The 20,076-nt window shown below is 43.0% G+C and overlaps 2 protein-coding genes across 10 annotated transcripts in view; one reads left to right on the forward strand and one right to left on the reverse strand.

Moving 5' to 3' along the window:
* PUS10 (pseudouridine synthase 10) overlaps nt 1–11,440 on the forward strand; it is a 37,200-nt gene extending 25,760 nt beyond the window's left edge. For all 7 annotated transcript variants that reach the window (XM_075749852.1, XM_075749855.1, XM_075749853.1 and 4 more), the window contains 8 exons: nt 741–866; nt 2,580–2,636; nt 3,578–3,654; nt 3,747–3,802; nt 3,924–4,041; nt 5,208–5,350; nt 6,005–6,104; nt 7,746–11,440. In XM_075749852.1, the coding sequence (XP_075605967.1) occupies nt 741–866; nt 2,580–2,636; nt 3,578–3,654; nt 3,747–3,802; nt 3,924–4,041; nt 5,208–5,350; nt 6,005–6,104; nt 7,746–7,784 (716 nt within the window). In that variant the 3' untranslated portion in view covers nt 7,785–11,440. The remainder of the gene's footprint in view (nt 1–740; nt 867–2,579; nt 2,637–3,577; nt 3,655–3,746; nt 3,803–3,923; nt 4,042–5,207; nt 5,351–6,004; nt 6,105–7,745) is intronic.
* REL (REL proto-oncogene, NF-kB subunit) overlaps nt 10,896–20,076 on the reverse strand; it is a 40,421-nt gene continuing 31,240 nt past the window's right edge. For 2 of the 3 annotated variants that reach the window (XM_075749848.1, XM_075749847.1), the window contains 6 exons: nt 18,621–18,761; nt 14,638–14,742; nt 14,124–14,336; nt 13,714–13,782; nt 13,523–13,597; nt 10,896–13,090 (listed from right to left, as the gene is read on the reverse strand). In XM_075749848.1, the coding sequence (XP_075605963.1) occupies nt 12,336–13,090; nt 13,523–13,597; nt 13,714–13,782; nt 14,124–14,336; nt 14,638–14,742; nt 18,621–18,761 (1,358 nt within the window). In that variant the 3' untranslated portion in view covers nt 10,896–12,335. The remainder of the gene's footprint in view (nt 13,091–13,522; nt 13,598–13,713; nt 13,783–14,123; nt 14,337–14,637; nt 14,743–18,620; nt 18,762–20,076) is intronic. The other variant, XM_075749850.1, reaches the window with a different exon arrangement.

Genomic DNA, 20,076 nt, shown 5'->3' on the forward strand with positions numbered 1-20,076 from the left:
CTTTGATTGTGGCAGTCCTTGTGTCACAGGGGACAGCGTGCTAGTGTGACATAACACGAGACTATGACTGGAATCAGGATGGCAAGCTCTTTACATGGCACCTTTTCAAGGTTCTTGATATTTGTACTAATTTATTATTGAGACACTTTGCTCACATGGTTTTCCTTGTAACGAGCCAAAGCGGTCTAGTTTGGGTTTCTTTGGTTAAATGTTCAGACGGTAGCAGAACTTGGATTGAAACCTGAACTACTTGGTACAGGAGGGTGTGGGAACTTCTGTACTTAGGACACATACGCATTGGTGGACAGGCGTGAATATGTATGGCGCTAGTTTGGTGCACGGGAGGCTGGTTCAAGACCGTGCTCTGATTACAAAAAAACCCTTTTTCCATTCAGAATAAAGTTGACTCAGACTAGGCACTTGAACCTTTGGGTTTTATTCCTAATTGTGTCAGGTGATACACAGTTTTGTTTCTATGGTTATACCTGAAGGTATGACTGCAGCAGCAGGCTCTCCCGAGTCTACCTTTAAGCTGGCCATCTTGGATACTGAAACTCTGGTAGGTGCAGTAGCATGCGTTTCGTACTGTTGCTGTGATGCTCTTGCCATAAAACATGTTTAAGCCTGTAAATCTATTTTCACAAGGCTCCAATGAAAGTTAAATGTGTTGCGCTGTGCAATGCGGGAGCTTTTGTGCATTGCTTTAGAATGATTACAGGTAACGTAGTTGTTTTTTACAGGAAGATACAACAAATATTCAAGGAATTTACCTCAGACTCCCTGGATTATTGATGGGGAGCGGAAGCTGGAATCTTCAGTGGAAGAACTGATTTCAGAGCATCTAATGGCAGCATTCAAAGCAGATAGTAAGTATCTAGGAGATCTTTTACCATATTTATTTTTCATCATTACTAGAATATTTTTTTCTTAGTAGCTACTAACATAATACAAGCGTGTAATGGAAAAACCTGTGTTTCTGTATCCGTCTCTCATCCTTCCAAGTCAAAGCTTGTAAACTTTTTTTAGTTATGATCTGTGAGTAATTGGATGACTGCTTTGTTTTATGCAGTGTCTTTTATCCTTCTAAAATATCTCCTCAGTTGATCTGATTATGCAAATATTATGGTTTTATGTGGTAGTATTTTTGCCTAGTTATACTTCTTAACAGTTGGCAATTCACAGAATGACTTGTAACACGAAGGGTTTTGCCATCAGTGTTCCATAATATCTGCCCAGCCTTCGACCCCTTCACGTTTCTTACCTTGATTAATTTATTTTCTTAAGTGCATAGAGTTCCACAAGCTAAATGCTTTTCCAGGGGTTATCATTACACAGATGAAATAATCACCACCCATCATTTGTCATTTACTAGACGTGGAATTAGAGACATAGAAGGCCCAAGGAAAAATCGCATAAAATACTAGTTTGGAAAAAACAGCTATTTTCCCCTCCTCTCTCCTGCCAGTGGATATGTCTGAACACTAGGAAAATCCTCAAACCATGTCTTTAGGCCAGGTACTACGTAACATCTGATTTTAGCTTGCAGAATTACCAAGTGCATATGCAGTGATGTTGAGAAGAGGTATTCGACAAGTAGACCGCTGCTGGTAGGTCAAGGGAGGTGATCCTTCCCCTTTTCTCAGCACTGGGAAGGCACATCTGGAGTACTAGGTCCAGTTCTGGGCTCCCCGGTACAAGACAGACGTTGGCATACCAGAATGAGTCCAGCAAAGGGCTGGGAAGATGATTAAGGGTCTGGAGCATTCCCAACTGAGAAAATTTTGATAGTATGACCACAATACACCTCCATGACCATGGAAGATGGTTCTCTAGTTGCCATAATATCATCAGAGAAACGAGAGATAATAAAACCCCAGGAAATCTGTATGTTCTCTACGGAGGAAAAAATTCTGAAACTGTCGGGTTTTCAGAGACCCTTTGGAACAGAGCTGCGCCTCTAGAGCAGGGTTTGGTCCCCTGTTTCTCCTTCAGGCAAAGCTTAAAGGTGGAAGGGGTAACATGAAGGAAACTAAATACCTAACAGTACATTTCTATAGCTTGAAAGATGAAAAAAACAAATACACAGAGGTGACTTTTTAGTTTGGACTTGAATGTTCTTCCTCTTTTGTCCAGGTGTGTGTGACTAGCAGAAATTTCTCTGAAATGTTTGGAAAACATTGGGTGTATTTAGGATAAAATGTTGTGTTTTGGAGGAAGATGGCTCAGCTTCATTTTATTCATAGACTTGAATTAGCTGGGTAAGAAATGAAGAAAATTAATTAGTAAGTAGAATTCCTTTAGGATGGTACTGCTTCTTTTTGGACATTTTCAGGGTTATAGTGATCTCATTCAGGCCAAGGAACTAGGAGTGTTCTTCAAGAAACTTGTGAACCTGATGTAATAAACAGTAACTATCCCAGATTTGTTTGAATACAGCACAGGCTTCATTTTATAAAGATAGCTCTTGGAAGTATATTTGCAAACAATTTCCAAAATAAAACATTTCACCTTTTAAAAGCTGTAGAGAGAATTAAAAATGTAAAATAAAATCTCACCTCTCTTGTTCATATCTGTTCTAGGCTTTAATTTTTCTTCTTCTGGAAGAGAAGATGTGGATGTAAGAACACTAGGCAATGGTGAGGCTTGGAACATCCCTTGTGAAACACAAACCCAAACAAAACCGTTAACCGCAGCTACCCTAATAGATCTTGCTGAATGCTAAGTGCAGAAGTGTGTGACTAGACGTGCTCTGAAATTTTATCTTGGAAATATTTTAGTGATATTTATGTATTTATTCCCAAAGATGGAAGAGATTCATAAAACCAGCTGAAAGAGGAGCCCTTTTTCAGTGTCCTTGACTGCAGAGATGCATGGAACTGCATAGCTTGTCAGGAGTATTTTATTTTACCTACTTCCTATTTTTAAGCCATTTATGTCAGACCGATTCCTACCTTGTTTTCTGTTGGGTCCTTCTACTTTGCCTCACTGTCACTGGGGAGTAGGGAAGCCTTATTTTCTTTTTGAACTTGGGTCCTTTATAAAGGTCAGTTGCTTTCCAGTATGCTGAAGCAACTATAGCCAAAGGAGGAGCGGAAGGAAAAAGTAAAAATTAACAATGATGTGTTCCAGTTGCTGTCTGATTTGTAGCGTAGTTCTTGGCATTGCTTGTACTGGGGATCATCCCTGGCCCTGAGCACGGAAAGTGCAGCTATTGCAACAGATGTTTAGCTGAGGGAGCGGGATTTAACATCATCTTGCACCTGGGCATTGCTGTAGGTGACAGAAAATAAGCTAATTAACTTTTTTCTTATTTTATTTTTTAATTAGCACAGACTTGTACAAGATGTCTTCAGGGAAGTCGTAATTTGCACTTATTGCTGATACTGGGGTTTAGTAGCCAAAAAAAGTCCCTTGTTTCTTTCCTTCCATCTGATGCTACATCCCTAAACCCGCAAGTCCTATCCCTGTTTGCATAACAGCAGACAATCATCTTCACACCTTCCAATCCTACTGCATAAATTCAAACGTTAATTTAGAACAACATGTTTTTATGTTTTATGACTGTGCATGTTGCCAGGAAGGCCCTTTGCAATTGAGCTTGTGAATCCTCGTAGAATACATTTTACTGCTGAGGAAATGAAAGGACTTCAGCAGGTAAATCATTTGCACCTCGTGGAACTCATAAAGCATGTGTTTCTTCTCTAACGGAGCAGTTTTGCTAACTGATTCTTTTTTAAATATCACAGACAATTAATAACTCTTCAGACAAAATAAAGGTTCGAGATTTACAGCTTGTCACCAGGTCAGTATTTATCATCGCTGGCAAGGGATTTCAAAGTCATGCTTCGGGAATTTTGCAAGCATTCCTGCTCACAGCGTTATATAATGATGCTTATGTTATGTCATTAATTTCTTTTGTTTAGAGAGGCAATTGGTCGCATGAAGGAAGGTGAAGAGGAAAAGACAAAGACCTACAGTGCCTTAATATGGACAGACAGAGCAATACAGAAAGAAGATATTGCATTTCTAGATGATATCAAGGTATCTGTAGCTTTCTTTGCTAATTTATATAGTACCTGTCCTGGTGCCCTAGGGGAGAGTTTATATACATGTAGCCACGGAGATATCTCTTTCTCTGCGGGTTGGTTTGGGTTTTTTTTGATCCGGGTTCCTCTTGCTATAGGGACTTTCATACCTGCCCCCTTTCTCACCCTTCCTTACTTAACCCTTGTCATCCTGGCAGTGTAGCCAAGATGACAAGTTCTTGTGTGATGCCGACCTTCCAGTAGACCAAATAATAAAAGGTAGTGAATGGGAGAGGAGGAAATCTGGCACTCGCACCCCTTTCTTTACCTTAGGTAGTGCTTTGCGTAAATGAAAGGAGCGGAGAAGGTCTTTTGTTCTGCAGGCTCTAAAGCCATTCCTCCACAGCTGCAGCAATGAGGAGTTTGAAATGTCTGTGGAAGACAATGCAGAGAGGCCTTAGGAAGTGCTCGGTGTAACAACCATGCTGTGTTAACGAGAACTTTCTCCAGATGTTGGGGAGATACTGCTGATGAAGTGTGTTAGTTTTTGTTGTGTTGCACCATTTCTTATGGGTCTTGGCTGTGTGAAATCCTTCTCAAAGCAAGGGCTTGAGCAATTTCAGTTCAGGGAGACAACTGTTGTGAAGTTGGGGGTTTTTTTTACAATGCCCACTCACTTCCTGAAAAGTTGCTGCATCTCATTTGGGAAAGGGGGTGGGGAGTGAACTTTTTCAAACACTGTTAGGAGATCTAATCTCATTTCGGTTTTTGGGTTTTTTTTTTTTTTCCTAGGGGGTTGTCTGTAGTTTAGACAAAGCATTTTGTGGGTGGGATTCTTTTTTTTTTTTTTTCCTCTCCTTTCTTTTTGATTGCCCTGAGGCTCTCAGTGAGCTTCTAAATCCTGGAGTCATTCCAGCAAAAGGACTATGGAGATTTCAAGGTTATTCTTCTGTATTTGTGATTCCATTAGTTTGTGTTCATATGAGGCCTTCTCATTTAGCCTTTGAGATGGCTGTCCTTTTTTCCTTTGATAAACATGGGAAAAATTAGTCTTGCCTCAAGAAGATTATTCAACTTCCATAATACAACACAAAAAAAGATGTGATTGGTTAACAATACTTATGACTCTTACAATCTGTGCAGTGTTTCCTTCCTCATTTATTGTGTTACCTCTTGTAACAGGAATTAAAACTCGATCAGAAGACACCTCTCCGGGTTCTTCACAGGCGTCCTCTAGCTGTAAGGTGTCGGATCATTCACACCATGAAATCAGAGTACATAGATGAGCATCATTTTCGCCTGCATCTGAAGACTCAGGCAGGAACGTATCCTTAGATGCCATTACGCAACACATTTACAAAACAGCTTGCTGATTAGAGGCGTTTGGGTAATGGAAAGTTTCCTGCTTTTCTTGCTGCGGTGTTTCTAAATCCCTGCTCTTCAGCAGTCATATGTTGCTGCATAATGTTTGCTATTATGTCAGAATTTTACATTCAGGCTTTCATACAAAAATGCTGCGCCTGTGTGTGTTTTTATGATGACCACTGTGATACTTTTAAAGTATACGATAGCTATAAAAATGTACTGGTTAAACATAGACTTAAGCTTTTTCTAATTTAACTGAAAACTTTTCACCTTAGAAAATGAGCTTTTCCACAATAGTTAGTGCACTGCAATACAGACTGTAGATTGCTGCTACTTACAAGGTAACAATTTTGTCATAAAGTCACCACTCGCTTTGGGACAAAACAGAAAAAAACCAGGTTAATTGTGCAGTTTTTGGCATTAGAGTCAGAAGCCAAGAATTAGGAAATCTTTTAAAGATGGGTTTGGGCTTAACAGAACATTGACTGCAAATTGGCTTAGGAGTGGAAAAAGACACTATGTTTTGCTTTGAGTGTCTTTCACCATACTCTTTTTTTTTTTTTCTTTTGATTTCTTTGCGGTAAAATACACCTTTCCTTAGTCGGTATTTCTAGCTACATTAAAGAATTTGTGCATGGAGACTTTGGAAGAACAAAGCCCAATGTTGGCTCCCTGCTGAACAGCACTGCTGACATTCTGGAGTTGGATGTGGAAGTAAGTGCTCTGCTATTTACCGTTCCTGGAAATTAGTAACGTGGTTGCATTTGTGAGAGGGTTTCAGCGGAATTGCTCTAACCAAATCAACATTCCTTACCACAGTTAATAGAAAAATTGATGTTGATGCAAAAATTGTGGTTTGTACCACGCTCCCGCATGTGACAGGCTCCCTCTGCTGAATTCATGCCGAGGAGGGATGGGAGGACGTACCAGGAATTGATGACAATTATTATTAGCCCCCACTGGCAATGTTACATGCACCACCACGTTTCTTTTCATATGGGGTTGGATGAAAAATAAGAGAGGCTTGACTTCCTCTTTCAGTGCTGGTTCAAACACAGCAAGAAATTATATCTGTTCATTTGCTGGAGTCAGATTTTAAAATAAAATTTGTTTTTGTTAAGAGAACATATGTAGAGATATGGATTTAATATTTAACCTAGTGGTATGGCAAGGTTTACTTAAAATGTGGGGGTTCATTTCAGGTAGGCAGCAGTCGGCATGCTTGTTCTCGTGTATTTCTGGAAAAGCCGCCCACGTGTTACATCTTGCAGAATGGACTTGCAGTTTTTTGCATATCTTTTGTGGGGGAATACAGAAAGCGAGCTGGCGGAGGGCACTTGGGTTACCTCTGAAAACAGGAACGCCTGACTTGGGGCTCAGGCTGATAAGCATCGCTGTCATATGGATAGGTGTCGCTACAGTTATTGGACATAACCGTGAAAGATGTCTAGGGACTTGAAAATAATTAGTCATCTTGCTAATAATGCATTTTAGCTCAGCCTAAGAGCCTAATCCTTTGATGAAGTTGTAGATTAGGCGAGGAGTAGGTATGATTAATGCCGGCAGTTTTGAAGCCGAGGCGCTTAACGTGCTGCGCGGCGATCCCGGTGTTGTGATTGCAAACGGTGATACCTCGGTAGTGTAGGGCGCGCTGCTTTTGGAAGAGGGCAAGCAACAAGTTTATGCCCAAAGGGAACTGGAGATGTGGCCTCAGGGAAGACAGACATAATCCAAGTTGTAGTAATTACGACGTTTGCTTCTAATAAAGTGTCAGGCATGTTTTGTCCCTTTTGACTAACAATCAGGATGACTGTTAACGATGTTGCCTAGATAATTCTTGCGCATAACGCTTGACAGCTTATTCTTTTAGTCTAGTTTTCCTTGCTCAGGAGGCGGATTTGGGGACAGGTGATGGTTTTCTACTTGAGCTTTGCCTGCATTGCCCAATACCTGAATATTTCTGTGGCATCAATCAACAAGTTGTTTGTTCTCACATCATAACAACAGAGAGAGTTCCCATTTTTAATTAATAGTTGCTGACGCTCTGCGAATGCAGCCCAACATGAAATGATTCCTGGAAGCAGCAGTACAAGGAGTTGTGATTCCACTTTATGAAGAAAACCAAGCTTCCAGAGAGCTCTTGCTCATGGAGACAATTAGAAGGAGGTGGCTGCTTCGTGCCACTGGCTCCTGCTTGTCTTGTCCCAGGTCTTTTATCTTAGTGTCCTTCACTCTGTTTCTTTCCACTAGAAGCCTACAGCTGACAAGCAGAGAGTTCTACCACCAGGTCTCTTTAGATACTTAAAATATCAAGTCTGCTGATTTTGCCTTTTTTTTTCCCCCCCGCTCTTCTAGTCTGTTGACATTGACTGGCCTCCAGCCCTGGATAATTAACTTTCCAAGGTGGGACGAGGAAGAAGCAGCTCTTCTGTCAGCAGCTGGTTACTGAACACCGTACCGTCTTAGGGCTTGGTTGCAAAGTATTTCTGTTGAACAGTTGGATCATGTTGATCTGCCAAAGGATACTGGTACTTTGAATCAACTTTAAAACGCTCTGGAACAGGTAGCGTTCATTCCAGCTTTAGCCTTATTTTCATTTCTTCTGTGCGTAAAAAGATTTTGGTAAGCTAGTGTATTGATAATAAGTCTTTTTAAAACAACAATTCAGCAAAAGATAAACGGCATAACATGTTCAAATGGTGTACTGAGCAAGTACATCAAATATGCTTTCTGCAGTAGTTTAAAATGTTTTAATTAAAAATAACTCTTCCCTCAAGCCAGATTTTTTTAAACTCTTTTTATATATGATGCTGCAGTTACCTGGGCACCAGCCCCCCCCTTTTCCTGAGCACTATTCACACAGGCGTATTTCCCAAAAGCCAGGGAGACTCTGAAACCAGCCGGGTACCACCTGGCACCAGGCAGCTCTCTGCTGACTGCGTTTTTGTTTTCAGAGGAAAACTTTGCACTTAAAACCAAGTTTTTCCTCATTTAAAAACATCTGCAATCCTTCCTAGAAACAACAGTTGAGGTGCTCGAGGCCTCAAAAGCTCTCTGGCCCGGTTACGGTTCTCTTTGGGCACAGGATTTCCCCAGTTGAGTTACCATATATAAAAAGATTGAGATCTCCTGGCAGCGGTGCACAATGGAAATCTAAAGAAAAAAAATAGGAATACCAAGAACCCCAAAGTACAGGGAAATAGAAGATGTACTGAAGAATATTGATACTGAGAGAGCAAGTCAGAGATAAAAAGCTTTGGCTTGCAGCATAGTTTTTTGGTTTTTTTTTTTTTTCTTCCTAGTATCCAGCCTTGGGTGGATGCCTGGAAGAGTTGACCGTTGTCTAGGAACTTGCCTGGAATAGGGACGACCTAAGGGTTTTTCTCCTTTGCTTATTTTAAATGTTTCACACAAAGCAGGATTATTTTTATGTTCATTAGCAAGGTCCCACTGCCTACACCTTTAGGAAAAGCCCCTTTTACGCCTGGATCGTGTTAATCCATTAGGAAGATGGTTCTGCTTACCTGAAGGAGAACTAAAGCATCGACAGGAAATTAAGGTTTCAAATGTAAGGGCTCGTCAGTAATTAACGTTATTTCTGAAATAAAGAGGGTAATATTTGCCAAGACAAAGCCGTTTGGGGAGAGGGAGGATTACCGAGATGTCTTACCTTCAATTCAGCGGTGCCAGGACCTCTTAATACAACAGCTGCACGCTAACTTTAGCTGAAGGCTCGAAAAGGCAGGAATGTGTACACTTGCAAGGAGGTCCTAAAAACCCATCTTGAAAAACTAGTCCTAAGATATACGCTCTGCCTGCGATGGGCTGTCAAAACTTGCCTCGCGTCATTTGTTTTCCTAGTCCACTGTAACTTAAGTACAGCAGTAGCTCAGAAGGTCCTAACACAAAAATAATAGGAACGGGGTTCAGACAGCGATATGTTTTTAATCTTAAAGCTGTTATGAGCAACAGATTCCAGGAGTAGTTGTCTCAGATAATCATCTGTACCCAGACAGGAAGTGTCATGAATGATGGAAAACAAAGAAACTGAATTCAGAAAACAAACAAAAAGAGAATTTCAGTCTCGTTATCTATGTGATTTCTTGAAACTCAAAGTGAGCTACATCATGATTTATAAATTCCATAAACTACAAGGGAAAAAAAAATGTAAACATGAGCGCACCATGGCCGTGACACACATTAGAGGAGCTGTCCTGGGGGGCAACAGGGCCAGCAAGGGAGAAGCAGAAAGGGATCCTGCTCCTGCCATAGTGCACGGACCCTCATACCCCCAGCTGCAGCTCTTTCCGCAACATACCGTACGCTGTCGTGGTGACACGGCGATCGTGTCAAGAATCAAAGTGCAGCTAAGCGAGGCTATAAAAACTACACTAAATGGGCCGAGTCGAATCTCGTCTCCGTACAAGGTAGAGAGTTCCACCAAAAGTTCCCAAATTGCTGCTTTTTATGATAAATGTGAAGTATCTGAATGGGGGGGGGGGGGGGAAGCTGATGATGCAGATATGTCTCAAGATAGTTATTGTTCAGTGATCATGTGAAAATACAAAAATGAGAGATGTAATCTGGGGTTTTTGAGCTTTGTTTAAAGTCTGCGGTTTCTAATACAAGGTAAACACTTTGAACTATCATCATCTGTAATGAAGACTGCAGCAATATTAGCGCTGTACTCTGGCCTTCATCTTATTTTTAAAAGTGAAATACCTACTTGTAAATATTCAAACAACATGTTTTGTCAGAGTAAGATTTACTCGTTCATGAGGCATGTGTGAAAGAGGTAGATATTTTCTAGCACATTATGTGAAAAATACTAAAAAACTGTCAGCGGAAAATACTCTAAAAAGCCCCAGGATAAGCAACCCCTAACCTACCTTCTCCCATTTCTCTGGCTTTCCTGCCGTGAGGGATGTCATGAAGCCGAGAAGGTTGCAGAAGCTGAGGAGTTCTTAGTATAACCAGGGTTTTTTAATTACAAAACCAACTCGTTTACAAAGGAAAAGAGAACTTTGAAAATATTTAATTATACAGTAAAAACAAATTGTACTATCAAGAGCTTTCTATGAAGTAAAATGTTTACATTTAATAAACTTACAATTGAGAACGTCAAAAAAAAAGAACTGAATAAACAACACATTTCAAGCTTTGTATTTCTGTGGTCTTTCTGTTACTTCAGACTGCAGAGGAGCTCTGGAAAAAGGTAGGTGTTAGCAGACGTGAGGAGAAACTGCTTGAAAACATGGAGAGGCAATTCATCGCGTTGTGCACCCAGAGTGAGGGGAAGCAGTTTGCCAGACTTTGTTCTAGGCGTTGTTCAAGGAGCGTATTCTGTCATAGCTGCGTAACTGGTGTGATGCATTACAGCAGCAGCGCTGCACTGCTTTGAACGCGATGAATTACTGCCGTTAAGGACTCCTCGCTTTCCTATAAACCACAGAGGGGGTTTGGAGTTCCTTTCCGCCTTGTGTACGACAGTACTTCTCAAGTGGCTTTTTCTTTGGGGTTGTGTTTTGGGGGGTTTTTTTTTTTACATACCCGAGTCTGCTTTTTCTATCGCTTCTTTCCATGGTTCGCGAACAGTAACAATTACATTCTTAAGCCTTATCTGCCATACAAAACAGCTGTATAACTTAAGAAATACTCATCTATTTCTTGCTGTGTTGCTTCTTAAAAATTAATAATAATAATAATAATAAAATAGCAGAGCCCTATAATGCAGAGTAGAGTGTCTTACCTAGCCAGTTACATCCACGCGAGTTGTCACGAAACATCTCGCAGCTTGGGCTAAGAATAAAGACCGGGAAGTAAGTGGAAGGGAGGAAGTTCAGGTTTCTGATACAGAGTATAGAGGAGTGTTTCTAATTAGTACTGACTGGCACGGCCGTAAGTCGTTAATTACAAGCATCTAGACAAGGCTGCATCAAGGTGGCCTCCGGGTTTGCCCCAAAGCTTTCTCGGGAGGGGAGGCAGGATCAGAGCCTTCTCTTAAGCAGTCACTTGCATAGCAGGAAACTGCCGGGATACCTGAGGAAAAAGTAAGGTGCGTCGGCTCGACACCTTTCTGCCATTCAAAATAACGTGCGTATCGCAGCTACACACACACAAAAAAACTTCCAGAGAAATAACAGCGTGCTCCATTCCTAAAGCAACAGGGGTTTGTTGTTTAAAATAGTGCACTTTGGATGAAGTGCAGAGAAGTCCTTCCTTTCTGTTTACTTCTTTTGTGCAGTGATTCATTTACAACAGAGCTGGACTATTTAAAAAAAAAAAACAAAACACAAACTCAAACCTTCCGGTCTTTTAAAATATATCTAACAATGACATAGTCATTAAAAAAATTTTAGAGTAAATTTGCTTTCAAAGCAAATGGAGTGTGGTGAAAATGTGAAAAATCAATGCTTGATCTTGTGTTAGGAGAAGAATATTTTATAAGACAGAGGGTAAGAAATCTAAACCTTTCAAGTAAGTGGAGCAGAACTTTTAACATCTTTAGGCGAGTCTGAACTAGAGTGCCCATGTGCAGATGGGTTTTGGGTTTTTTTTCCCCAATTTCCATCCTATCAAAATTTAAATGTAATTTCCACAGCAAAAATGGTTCTTTTCCAAACAATTTTAACCCTGTGAAGTATCTGAAATTTTAACCCTTCTGAAGATGCCAGCTTTCACAGTCCCCGATGGTAAGGAAAACTTAGGTGTTGAGAGTTCCCTTTTCCAATAGCGTAAAAAAATGTATACAAGGTACTACTTTTAAGGTAGAGAACCCCAAGCCCAACTCCCACCTCTCTCCTTTAGGGGCACCAGTCTTTAGGCTGTGACACATAACCGTAAGTTCTATCCTGAAACTTGCATAGGAACGTTCTGAAAGAGAAAGCAGGGACTCCAGAAGGGTAAGTTACTCCTCTCACACAGGTCTACGTACCCGCTGCCGGCTCAATGGTTATAGTTTTGTAATATGTTCATGTTATCAAATGGGAAAGACGGATAGAACTCATCAGTGTGGACACCGTTGGTGTCATAGAACTGGTTGTCTGCAACGCTAGTCGGATGGTTTGGGATCGGGTTGGCAGGTAGTCGCGGTTCGCTTAAAACTTCTTGGTCTATAAAACTGTAAACTGCTGGATCAGCTAAGTTAGACTGCGAATGAAAAGGCGTGCTGCCCGGGGCTGCTACGGGCGGGCAAGGCGGAGGCACCTGATGGAGCTGCTGCCTGTGATTGCTCGCGTTTAACACCGGATTGTACTTTTCAAAGTTTATGCTAGTGCAGTTCATGTCATCGGTCTCCATGTGCACGATGCTGTTACTAGGAACGCTCTGCATGTCTGCAGTCGACGCCGACGCCGCTGCTCCCATCCCGTTGGCGCTGCCAAAATTCCGGTAAAAGCCTGAATCCTTCTCGTCGGGCCAGTTCAGAGGGCTGTCATGGAAAGCCGAGAGCGCGCCGCCGCCCTGAGCGGCGGGCGGAGGCGCGTCCGCCGCGAAGCTGTTCTGCGGGTGCGCGTTGAGCAGGCTGCCGGCCGAAGAGGGGGTGCCGTACAGCGACTGCCAGCACGAGGAGAGCGCGTCTTGCTTCCCCGGCCCCACCTGCGCAGGCGGATGGGCAATCTCGTTGCAGACAGCGTAGCTCTGACTAGTGTTGGCCAGGGTTTCTAGCCTCGGCATCATCAACGTGGATGAAAACAGGGGTTCTATGGGAAGGAAAGACATGACTGCGTTTTAATGCCATTTTTTATGTATTTGTTTTTAAATTACAAATGGTAAAAAAGCAAAGCAAAACCAGCGCTATCTTAGACTACAGGTGCATTTGCACTTCTGTATTTGCTTAACTGCTCTCCTGGGCGGACGCTAGATTTCTGGAGAGCGGCAAGACAGCCAGCCACCTCGCCCCTCCACGGCGTGTGCTGAACGTGACAGCCACAGTTAAGTAAGAACTGACGGTTTTCGTTTGTACAGTCAAAACTACCACTATCTTACAGGAAGAAACCCTCAAGAGAGAATTAAAATTCTAAGCAAAGAGGAGGGAAGGCCAGGAACTGAGTGAAAAACGTCCTTCCCCGCAGCTAGCGGGCACTCCTTGTTTCAAACCGCTGCCAGATTGGGACGTACACGCAAAAACCTACCGTTCTTAATCAGCTTCCCTTCAGGAGTGACAGTGGAGAACGGAGCTACTTTGGGCCTCTCTGTCGCATTTGATCCTGCAATGGAAGAAAGCACGAGTCCACACCGGATGTTTGCTTTTATATGAAGTAACTCCCCCCTCCTCAATCTATGTTCACTCAAACAAGAAAAAAAACCTAAATCTTTTCCTTACCGCAGTCCTGTATGAGCTTTTGCCAAGCCAATGTCGATCTTTGCCGTTTCGCTTTGTTGCCATATGGATCTACAGAGAAAGGAGTAGAAGGAAAAAGCGTTAAGCTTTGATAGAATTAGGGGCCACTAGCAGAAGTTTTAGAAAGTTCCTTTACTAATTGTAGTAAAATATATTTAAAGAAAAATATTTCAGGTGTGACGGCACTAACCGAGATAATGCTATTAACAGCAATGCTTGGTATTTTCACTGAAAGAGGGAGCAAACCGAACTACCGTTCCTTTTAAAAACCAAAAGTCTACTTGGTAGAAGCAGCAGTGTTGTGGAATTTACTAATTAAGCTCCTGTTTAGTATCAACACGAGTTCTGCACCCATAATGGCTTTTAAGAAACTCAACTAATTGGAACCGTACCCTTTTCATCTGGCAGGTATCTGAAATCCATAGGTTCACTGACTTCCTGGTCTGAAGGTCTTCGCAACTGCATCTTCACCGTGACGGGCTCGGTGATGTCTTTGAGGAAGGGCGGCGTTCTGAACACAATCGCAACTTGACGGTGAACATCAGCTTGTGAGAAGGAACCTTTGGCCTCCCAGTTGTCCAAGACAAATCTGACTTCTATATCATCTAGTCCGTTAGAAACAGAAGATGCTTGTTAGGCTGAAAACTTGCAGCAGGAAAAAGGGGGAAGGGGAACAAAGGACTCTGACTCAGAATTCAGATGCAAAGTAAATGGCTGGACTTTAAAGGCACCGAGGATCTTTCAGAGCCCTTGAACCCAAAGGTTATTCTGCCCAGCTATAAAACCAGACCACTTACACAGGACTGCAGTGAAGGGCTTAAGTTCCCCAGCTAGAAAGTGGCAGCGTCAGCTGTTTGGAACAAAGGCGGGGGGGGGAAAAACCAAACCAAAACTAGTCAAGATTACCTTTCTGAACTTTGTCACACAGCAGAAATATTTCATCTCCTCCTTTTACGCTTCCACAGTTCTTGTTCACACGACAGATTCTTAATTCTGCTGTGTTGGGAGCTCCTGGAAACAAACAGGCAAATTTGGTGATAAAGAATTACTGTAACTTTGTCACTTCTGAAGATGAGGTGCTGAGTTCAGGCGTACGAAGGGAAGGCAACAGCCGGAGGAGGGTGACGCACTGAACAAGTGCGGAAACTCAGAAGCAGGGCTTCATGTTCCATGATGCTACAGCTCTCAGCTGCTCTTCTCCAAACACAAGACACCGGTGCAGCTGTGCTGCTTACTCCCTAACTGTTCTAGAGTAGTCTCAAAATACTTCCCCGAATGACGTTACTGTGCTCAGTGCCGCCGCCCTTCGAGCTGTAGAATTCAAAACAGTTCTTCGAGGGACTCATGACCTGTTACAGTCATGCTTCTCTGGAAAAAGCTGGGCTAGCAAGTCAAGAAAATTCCCCTCTCTGAGTATCAGACGTGCTTGGCCATCAAACCTCTCCTCTGTTACCCGCTCTAGGTGTTTGAGAACAGGTCTAGGAGTCTTAACTTTCACGCCTTTACTTAGGGTAGCAGATTTCACCCCAAAATGCTCAAATTTCAACTCTGAGCTGTGGCTGTACATGCACAGCACTCATGACAGTTGTGGATGGAGAGCTGTCACGTGCACAGTCTCTGGTAGCGTTGTATATCGCAATAAATTAACCGCGAGCCGAGTTTGCGCACTGCACCCAAACAACCTGATGGCCACGGGGGGACTCGCGCGGGACAGAGACAAGCAGTGCCCGACGGCGTCTGGCCCTGTTCAGCAGCAGCTTTCCTGCTGGGTAAATATGGACAGGAGACTTCTGCAAGAAAGAACAGCCCCCTTGGAGCGTTGCGGGCCGTGTTACAATTTATTTAACAGGGCACTAATGCCACAATACAGTGATTCAGAAGTAACAAAGAACAAACAAACAAGGCCTGAATGGAAGAACTCTCGCTAGAATTTCAAGTTCACCCCGTGCCTATATGCCATGCTGACGCTTTAAGTACACGAGCACGTACCAATTTTAAACCCCGTCTTTGTGTAAGGTACGAGGTAACCGATGCTCATTTTTCTGCTGCTGTCTGTGACCACGTTCATAGCTCACTGCACCTCTTCCAGCCCTCCACTCCCAACAGAACTCAGCTACGCTGTGCCCTGATGTCCTCTCATCTTTTTATGGTAAGACATCAACTCCGAGTGTATTTAGAACACCTGGGAGGAACCGGCTGGCGCCGCTTTGCAACCCAGAAACCCATCCTCCTATTGCCACAGCAACGTGAGGCTCCCCCGCCCCGGGCTCCCTGTTCCAGGCACAGAGATGAAATACAAAACCAAAGCTCATGCTGTCACCTTAAAAAAAAAATAATAAAAAAAATTTACTTTAGATTCTCAGTTTGAGTCAATTCCTGCCCGATCTTTCACGGTACTGCACAGGTACACTGTAGCACAACGCAGACTACGCTTAAAACAGCTCCTGGGAACATCAGACCCCAATTACGTAGTTACTATCTGTGGCTATTACTATTATTATTATTATCAGGAGAAGCAGGTGCTACAGCCTCTTTTACTACATGGCACATGCCACTTCGTTTGCTGAATGAATCAGAAACTTTGAAGGGAGGGGAAACAAAACAAACCCAAAACCAGCACAGGATCATATGATTGAAGGTGTCATTGTACGTTTTTCACAGGAAGGGTAAAATTAAGAACTGCAAGGAGAAGCCTAATTTTACCTTTGTTTCACTTCTGTATGCTCGAATGGCACTCTGTGTCCTCTAAACAAGTTTTTCGGAAGGTGTCCTTTTTTGGCTTTTGTTTTAAGGGGAGTTTAGAAGGGAGGATAAAGGAAAGAAACACAAACTTGGATGTGCCGCGCTCTGCTGTCAGCCCTGGTGCCAGGCAAGGATGCCAAGTTTGGCGGCAGCCTCAGAAGGAGGCATTCCCGTGGCCTCTCCCGCGCCGTGCTGCATCCCATCTCTTCCCATCTGTGAACCCCCTCGCCTCCACTCCTGCCCGATTCCCGTGCCTCGCTCCCCAAAAGCGCGTCCCTGGTTACAAACGCCCAGAAAAATGAGCTTCTCGCCAAAAAACAAGGGCGGAACACTGTGTTCTCCCTAGCCTCGTTTCTCAGAAAGGGTAAGCTGCTTTATCTGACTCTTCCCGAGAGTTTTCAGTGCCGCGAGGTACGCAACTTGGGAAATTTCAGTTCAAAACCAGTTAACGTTGTAAGCAACTGAAAACAGAAGCTGCCCATAATACTGAATTTTATTAACTTGCAGTCTCTGCTAATGCGATCGCCTCTGTATTATGTTCATATTATTCTTATGTATCTCTACTATCCAAAGCAGGTGGACACTACAAAGCATTAGAAAGTGAAGAAGTTGCTAGATTTAAAACGTGCAAACTGATTTTCAGAAAAGCTCTAAGTACCTTTTTGCTCCTGATCTGAACAGATCTGTGAATTCTAACAACCCGGGATTTGTACCGTACAATTTTATCTTTTATCTAAAGTTATAACCTGACCTTACCCAGTTCTGTATGACAGAACAGGTTTAAAAAGGCTAACATTTAAAAAAGAAATTCAGGTCTGAAACTGCTGTTCCAGACAAAAGCAGCATAATTTTTATGATTTGTGGTTGCAGTTATGAACTGTTTTATTTACACCGCTGCTACGCTACGTGGAGGATTTTAGATACCTATAGTATATCAGAAGCTGTCCACAGACACCCACACTGAAAACCCAAGCTTCCCCCACCACACGGCTATCTGTCACTTCAGCAGCTTAGCAAAGACTGACGTCAATCAAGGAGTAATCATGATTTGGCATATTTCTAAATGGCATCTGAGACATACGTGCAAGATTTGCAGCTCAATTTTTATCTCAACCCTAATTACTCAAGTACTACGAGGGTTCTCAATAACACAATGCACACAGCTCCAACTTCTAGATAATTCTAGAAGAGACTCTAAAAAAATATCAGAAACACCCGGAGTTCATAGTCAACATTTTCGCAGTGGTTATGCCCACATCGACACAATTCTAACATCAACTTTATAAAATGCAGACCTCATTTTATTCAGTAGTTTCTGCTAAAGTAGCGTCCCTTGACCTTAAATACTGAGCACGGAAATACTTCCACTGCAGAAATAAAAACTACTGCCAAAAAGTTTCTAATTATTAAAAGCTCTTCTGCTATTCTTCTCCAGGAGAGAAGTCCAGCACGTGCTGAGGGCTACAATCCTTAAGTGCAGTGACCTGCCCAAGCCATACCGAAGTCCGGTTTTGTGGAATGTGGAAAACGGTGCCAGGAAGGGGCGTTTCACGTACTTCTGCACCCTCCCAGAGCAGGATCAAACATTCCCCCGTTACCTGCCTATACACTGAAAATAGCAGCTGGCCGGGATACAAAAGGGATGTATAAAAGTGTTAAGACAGTCTCCCACTGGGATAAATCTCTCGAGTCCTGTTCCAGAGCCCTCACAAGGCAAAGGCAAGACTCCTCCCGGGTACAAACAGGCTTGAGAGGACATCCCTGGAAACCAGATCAGCCTCACGGCTGCCATCCCTCTCGCTACTGTTTATTTTCATCGCCTGGCACGTCAGGAGCAGGCCTTTCCTTGCAGTCATTGCTGGGATATGCGAACAAGGGCTGAAAAAGCCCCGGTGCGTGAGTCCATGGATGCAACAGACAATTCTTACTCTGGTCAGCCAGCACTTCACCCTGGGATCGTCTTTTGAGTATATGCTCACCGACTTGCTGTGTGTTAGACAGGCATCGAGCAGTCCCAAGCCACAGAAGAGACCCAGAATACTGGCACAGGTCTCAAACTGGCCTGGCATTTTTCATCCCAAGCAAAAAGAGAAAAATAAAAGGGGCTGGGTGGGTGGGGAAGCACATTAGACTGAGTTGGTACTTACTGTTGTCATAGATGGGGTTGGAAATCAAAGGAGGAAGAGCTAACGTGTAGTTGCCGTGCTCGTCGGGGAGGAAAGCTTGGAAGCAGAGGCGGACGACATTGAGATCGTACTCATCGATGTTGTGCAGCTGTTCTTCAGGCACTGAACAGCAGAAGGAAAGACAAAACTGAGGATTAGTCATCAAAACCAGCAGTAATTCTTTAACAAACTGGGGAAGAGTGTTCACCAGTAAAAGAGATGGTGTTGCCGAGGCAGACGGAACGTGCCCATAATCCCTGCTAACTTTGCAGGGGCTGCATGAATAAATTCCTTGTGCACAATAAACGATACAGAAGCCTTTAACACTTCCCCTTCATCAAACGAGGGTAAACCATCCCAGTTCTCCAGCCGTTTCTTGCATCTCGTTTCCTCACCTTGCCTTCCAGACCAGTTTCACATATCTATAGTTTACAAGTCATTCCCTGGACACGTTTCTCTCGTTTGTTCAGGACAGAATTTACAAAATGAATGCTGCTGCTGAAGAGAAGTCTTTCAATACAAGGAAGTCCTAGGACATAGCTGAAGATTTTCAGCAACAGCCAGAAACTTCTGCTACATGCTATCATTATTTTCCTCTAGAAACTGAGACGGAAAAAATAATCAGAAGACAGTTCTCGGGGCAAAAGTGAAGCCGAAACAACACAAACCATCTCCCCCCTCCCATCAACATCTGTGTCACTTCAGTACCCTTGACGATAGCAATCAGTGGTGTCATTATCCTATAATTTCATAGTATAACAAGCAAACGCTTGCTGGAAAAGCTGTTTCCTTACATATGCTTCCCAGTGTAAAACACAGTAACACATAACCTAACCTAAGCTCAGCATTTCAGTCTCGTTCACTCTTTCACTTATTTCAATTCCAAGACACGGGACCCAGGCTATCGTGACTGAACGTCGCGTGTACTCCTAGCTAACGGGCGATTCGGGGAAAAGCAGCCCCCGCTGAATTCGATGCTTTCCTTTAAGGTCCGACATTAACTATTACGTTGACATTCAATGCTAGCAAAATGAGAAACTGATTTAAGTACTGGTAATTAAAATCATTTAAAGAGGCTCTCTTTTGTAAAATTGCTCAAAGCAGCAGTTCAGAATAGTTAGATACTCCTCGCAATTACCTCAAGGGAACGTGTGCCAAGGCAACGGATCACAACCTCTCAAGTTCACACCTTCCCCTGCCCTTTCACAGGCCTCTTGCAAGAATAAAAGATTAAACACGCCTGCGATAAGAAGCCTGGGGATCGCCCTGTACTGATTAGATTGCGCGCGCTGACCTTTAACATTTATCACTGGGTCGGTCTCCACTCTGCCACGAGTGGGATTTCTTCCTTTCACCTTTCGATAGTGTGAAATACTAAACCCGCTGAGCTCAGAATACTTTCCGCTGGCATTCTTAGTCTTTCTTATGCTCCGAGTAA

The sequence above is a fragment of the Balearica regulorum genome, chromosome 3 (assembly GCF_011004875.1).
Source record: "Balearica regulorum gibbericeps isolate bBalReg1 chromosome 3, bBalReg1.pri, whole genome shotgun sequence".
In the NCBI taxonomy this organism is placed as follows: Eukaryota; Metazoa; Chordata; class Aves; order Gruiformes; family Gruidae; genus Balearica; species Balearica regulorum.